We start from the raw sequence: 6,116 nt of genomic DNA, 5'->3' as shown, positions 1-6,116 counted from the left end.
CATTGTTGTTTGGCGGGCCCAGGCTGGATTCGAACCTGCCACCTTAGGTGTATGTGGCTGGTGCCTTAGCCACTTGAGCCACAGGTGCCGAGCCTAAGTGTTCTCTTTCCTAGGAAGAACGTTGTCAGGTCTGTCAATTATTCCTTATGCATCACACTATCTTTGGGATACACTTGATTTGTTGACCTCCTTGGGCTGATAGAATCAGTGGCATGATCTTTTGACTCCCTTCTGTCATTCAAATCACTTTGGTAATTAATAAATACTTTATTTTGCCATGGTGGGTATGGGCACACATTGTTACTGAGCAATAGCAAAACATCTCCATGTAAGTTATACAAAGGAGTTTCTCCTTTACAATCCACAGCCTGCTACTAGCCCTGCCAAATGATTAATATTATGGCAGTGGAATTACCGACAAGAAAGAACACTATTAAGGTGTTAATGTTTCTAACACACAGCAGAAAATACTATGAATTAGTACATCAGAAGGAGTACTTACAAGAATATCGGTATTTTCAAAATAATTCCTCCAGTATGGTCTGATTTTCCTCTGTCCTCCAATGTCCCATACATTCAGTTTAAAACCTTGTGATTGTACACTTTTGATGTTAAAGCCCTGAAACAGACAGGGACAAAAATATCAAGTTTTATTAAACTTGGAGATCATAATTCTGATAAATTACATTTACTAGCTATGTTTCTAAAACGAATTGTGAAGTACTCTGCCAGAGATCATAGTAAAACTGAAAATGGTTTGCTGTGACAGAGAAGAAAGAAAAATGTTTATACAGGCTTATTTCATTGAGGTTGTGGAGTGAGTGTTAATGCCAGGGCTAACATGATGTTTTCCACAATTAAAAAACATTATGTATGTATAATTGCTAAGGACGACTTAGTATGAAACTAGCTCTGATGATCAATTAAATAGCATAGGCCACACCCCTAATGAGTCCTCAGGATGGCAAAATTTAAGAGGACGTTGCATACAACTAACAAAAACAGAAGCTAAGTCTGAAGACTAAATAGAAAAGAACAAATGCGGCTCGGCTCCTATAGCTCAACCAGCTAAGGCGCCAGCCACATACACCTAAGGTGGTGGGTTCGAATCCCCAGCCCAGACCCGCCAAACAACAATGACGGCTGCAACCAAAAAATAGCCGGGCGTTGTGGTGGGCGCCTGTAGTCCCAGCTACTTGGGAGGCTGAGGCAGGAGACTCGCTTGAGCCCAGGAGTTGGAGGTTGCTGTGAGCTGTAATGCCACAGCACTCCGCCCACAGGGACAGCTTGAGGCTCTGTCTCAAAAAAAAAAAAAAAAAGAAAAGAAAAGAACAAATGCTAAATCTAAAGAGAGGGAAGAGCTATAAATCTGGAGAATTAGAATCTTTGAGAGCAGCTCAGAATAAATTTTCTCATATGGATTAATCAGGAAAAACAGGGAGCTGAGCTGAGGACCTTATGGGAGAAGCTAGGTTTGTAACTGGAGTATCAGGCCAATGGGGAGGGCAGGCCCACTGGAACAAGTTCAGGGTGGAAACCGTTATAGACAGCATTGGAAACAAAAAAACAAATGGTCATTTAAAACTGGGTTTTGATAAGTGACTCTGATGAACTTGAAAAGAAAGTATATATTTTTAGGATAGTTATTCAAGGTGGAACTTTGAAGAAGGTGTGCAAATGAAGAACAGACAGAATTGCCAGTGGGGAGTTTGTGTGCAGAGAAACAAATTAACAAGACCTTTGGGGTTTGAAGAAAATGTATTTCATGAGCGAGAATCCAAAAAGTCTTCTTGCAAGAAGGATATAGGGAAATCAGGATGGGATACCCAGTTAATAGCTTGCTACCACAGAAGAGACACCTTATCCAGAGTAACTAGAGCTAAGGTCTGGGGATACCTCCATAAACATTTGTCTCATTTGGCAGCTTGTCAACACTACTGCCTAGTACAGAAGGATAAGGCATAGTGCAATAGCATAGGAACATTGCCACCCAACCTCCACTGAGGATTAAAGTCACTAGAGGATAACTGGAGATGAGGCTGACTATATGCCAATGACCAAATAAATCAGAAGTTTAACATTCTGAAAGAAAATGTCTTAAGTTTATTATAAAAGGCAGTTTCACGGTGACTGAGAAAATTACTTTTGTGTATTTAAAATTTTTGAGCCTGCCAGGCGCAGTGGCTCATGCCTATAATCCTAGCAGTCTGGAAGGCTGAGGGTGGGTGGATAGCTTGAGCTCACGGGTTTGAGACCAGTCTGAGCAAAAAGCAAGGCCCCGTCTCTACTAAAAATAGAAACACTGAGGCAACAGCTTGAGACTCTGTCTCAAATTAAAAAAAAAATTAAATTAAATATTTAAGCCAGGTGTGATGGTCCTAGCTAGTTGGAAGGCTGAGCCAGGAGGATCGCTTGAGCCCAAGAGTTTAAGTTCAGCCTGCACAACATAGTGAGAGCCCATCTCATTAAAAAAAACAAAACAAAACCAGGCTTAGCTCCTGTAGCTCAGCGGCGCCAGCCACATACACCGGAGCTGGCAGGTTTGAACCCAGCCTGGGCCTGTCATACAACAATGACAACTACAACCAAAAAATAGCTGGGCCTGTGGCAGGTGCCTATAGTTCCAGCCACTTGGGAGGCTGAGGCAAGACAATCACTTAAGCCCAAGAGGTTTGAGGTTGCTGTGAGCTGTGACGCCACAGCACTCTACCAAAGGCAACACAGTGAGACTCTGTCTCAAAAAATAATAATAATAATAATATTCAACAATGATATTAAGTGTCAAACCTAGTGATGTCAAATGCTTTCTGGATTGAAGCAGGGAATAAATAACAGTAAATCTTTTTTTTTTTTTTTTTTTTAGATAGAGCCTCAAGCTGTCCCCCTGGGCAGAGTGCAGTGGCATTACAGCTCACAGCAACCTCCAACTCCTGGGCTCAAGCGAGTCTCCTGCCTCCGCCTCCCAAGTAGCTGGGACCACAGGCGCCCGCCACAATGCCCGGCTATTTTTTGGTTGCAGCCGTCGTTGTTTGGCGGGTCCGGGCTGGGGATTTGAACCCCCCACCTTAGGTGTACGTGGCTGGTGCCTTAGCCGGTTGAGCTATAGGCGCCGAGCCAACAGTCAGGACTTATCTTTCCGAGCCAACAGTAAATCTTGAAATTTGACCACATGTATCAACTGCCTTAAATGTCTCTTAAGTTAACAGATACAACAAATCTACTATGAAATTATTCTAAGGAAATAATAATGAATGGGTACAAATATTTAGAGATGTGCATTACATAAATACACACATATAACAAAATAGATATTCATGATGCATTAAAGTAGAAAGATGATACAAAATAGTGTATTCTCTATCAGCCATTTTTATTTTTGTGTTAAATATATCCATCTTATTTTATATATATGTATAAAATATGTATATGTATATATGGATATGAAAAAACATACTGGATACTTTTCTAAATGTGAACAATGGTTATGTCTGACTGGACATTAGAGGAGATTTCTAGTTTCTCTATTTTATTTATTTATATTTTCTAAATTTATTTCAATGAGTATCTATTACTTTTTATAATAAAACCCCAAAATATTCAAGTTTGTTTTTAAAGAGTTAATATGGGCTTGGCGCCTGTAGCTCAGTGGCTAGGGTGCCAGCCACATACACCAGGGATGGCAGGTTTGAACCTAGGATGGGCCTGCTAAACAACAATGGCAACTGCAACAAAAAAATAGCCAGGCATTGGTTTGGCACCTGTGGCTCAAGCAGCTAAGGTGCTAGCCACATACACCTGAGCTGGCTGGTTCAAATCTAGCCTGGGCCTGCCAAACAACGACAGCTACAACCAAAAAATAGCCAGGTATTGTGGCGGGCACCTGTACTCTCAGCTACTTGGGAGATGGAGGCAGGAGAATCTCTTGAGCCTAAGAGTTGGAAGTTGCTGTGAGCTGTGATGCCACAGCACTCTACCCAGGGGGACAGCTTGAGGCTCTGTCTCAAAAAAAAAAAAAAAAATAGCTAGGCATTGGGGGGGGCATCTGTAGTCCCAGCTACTTGAGAGGCTGAGGGAAGAGAATTGCTTAAGCCCAAGAGTTTGAGGTTGCTGTGAGCTGTGATGCCATGGCACTTTGCTGAGGGTGACATAATGAGACTCTGTCTCAAAAAAAAAAGAAAAAGAGTTAATATAAAACCTTGACATAACACCAGAATCACCGATGATACAACAAAGTCTGAAGGTCAGAACTAGAACCTTGAGTTCACAACTTTGCATTCATTTATATGTTTGTAGCATGGAAGTCATTTTAGTGTTCTTGAGGGATACAGTCTATCACTAATGCTAAAAAACAAAACCGAAAAAATTAGCTCTTCTTTTTCTGGCAGAGATCCTGACACATTAATATGTGTTTTCAGCCCTTCTAGGCTAGACCACTGTAATTTGCTCCTCCTTGAGCTATATGTTGAATTTGTTCAGAAGCTGTAAAATTGCTCATTTGGTAGCAGTTTACATGACTTTTCTGCAAAGAGCTGCAAATCAGTAAGACTCATAGGTCGTGAAGTACACACAATAGCCTGGCCATTCAAACCCAGCACCAAGGTCTTATCATAGTACAGTTACAAAAAATGTTAAATAATTCTGGTTTTGCTAAAACCTCTAATGCTTAGATGCTTCAAAGTGACTAAGACCAACAGGTTGTCCCTGTTGGCCTGGCCAAAGATCAAGCTGTCCTCCGATTTCCTACAGGGAAGGAGGTCTAGAAAAGCCTACTCGAGTCCTGCCAATCAGGACTTTTTTTTTTTTTTTTTTTTTTGAGACAGAGCCTCGAGCTGTCCCCCTGGGTAGAGTGCTGTGGCATTACAGCTCACAGCAACCTCCAACTCCTGGGCTCAAGCGAGTCTCCGGCCTCAGCCTCCCAAGTAGATGGGCCTACAGGCGCCCGTCACAACGCCCGGCCATTTTTTGGTTGCAGCCATCATTGTTTGGCGGGTCTGGGCTGGGGATTCGAACCCACCACCTTAGGTGTATGTGGCTGGTGCCTTAGCTGCTTGAGCCACAGGCACTGAGCTGCCAATCAGGACTTATCTTTAAACTTTCACATTGTGAGCACCACCATTGCTTCATCCTTGGTGTTTTGCTTACTTGGTTGTATGAAAGAGAAAGGTCGATGAGGTTGGATTAAAAAAAGGTAGATAATTGTTTTTTTTCTTTAAAAAATTGATATACGTTTGTATTAAGTCTGAAAAATACATGCTAAAATATTTAGTGGTTTTTCTTTGTTCTTTCTTTTTTTTTTTTTGAGACAGAGTCTTACTTTGTTGCCCTCAGTAGAGTGCTGTGGCATCATAGCTCACAGCAACCTCTAGTTCTTGGGCTCAGGTGATTCTCTTGCCTCAGCCTCCCAAGTAACTGGGGACTATAGGCGCCTGCCACAATGCCTGGCTATTTTTTTTTGTTGTTGCAGTTTGGCGGTGGCCTAGTTTGAACTCGCCATCCTCAGTATATGGGGCCAGAGCCCTACTACTCACTGAGCTACAGGTGCTACCTATTCAGTGGGTTTTTTCTCTTTTTTTTTTTTGAGACAGAATCTCACTTTGTCGACCTTGGTAAAGTGCCATGGCATCACAGTTCACACCAACCTCAAACTCTGGGCTCAAGTACTTCTCTTGCCTCAGCCTCCCGAGTAGCTGGGACTACAGGGGCCTGCCACAGCGCCCGGCTATTTTTAGAGGCGAAGTCTCCCTCTGGGTCAGGCTGGTCTCAAATCTGAGATCAGGCAATCCACTTGCCTCAGGCTCCTAGAGTGCTAGGATTACAGGCGTGCACCACCTTGCCTGGCCCATCAATGGCTTTTCTCAAAGTATTCTTTTATTTTTTTCCCTTTATAATTCTCTATCTTTTCTACATGAATTAATTTCATAATCAGAGAAGATGGAGATATTTTAAAAAAGAATATAGGTAATCATTTAGAGCTGAGGGAATTGATTATCTTGATATGTAGAGGGTGCTACAAATATGTATAAATTTTTTTTTTTTTTGAGACAGAGCCTCAAGCTGTCACCCTGGGTAGAGTGCGGTGGCATAGCTCACAGCAACCTCCAACTCCTGGGCTCAAG

The 6,116-nt window shown here is 42.2% G+C and overlaps 1 protein-coding gene across 1 annotated transcript in view; it reads right to left on the bottom strand.

The window, feature by feature from the left end:
* ARL3 (ADP ribosylation factor like GTPase 3) overlaps positions 1–6,116 on the bottom strand; it is a 57,706-nt gene that overhangs the window by 38,757 nt on the left and 12,833 nt on the right. Inside the window, exon 3 of the mRNA XM_023511789.1 lies at positions 503–619. Within this exon, the coding sequence (XP_023367557.1) occupies positions 503–619 (117 nt within the window). The remainder of the gene's footprint in view (positions 1–502; positions 620–6,116) is intronic.

The sequence above is a fragment of the Otolemur garnettii genome, unplaced genomic scaffold (genome assembly GCF_000181295.1).
Source record: "Otolemur garnettii isolate 467f Iridium unplaced genomic scaffold, OtoGar3 scaffold00021, whole genome shotgun sequence".
NCBI classification, from domain to species: Eukaryota; Metazoa; Chordata; class Mammalia; order Primates; family Galagidae; genus Otolemur; species Otolemur garnettii.
Note: the sequence above shows the minus strand (reverse complement) of the source record. Positions and strands in the feature narration are given on the sequence as shown.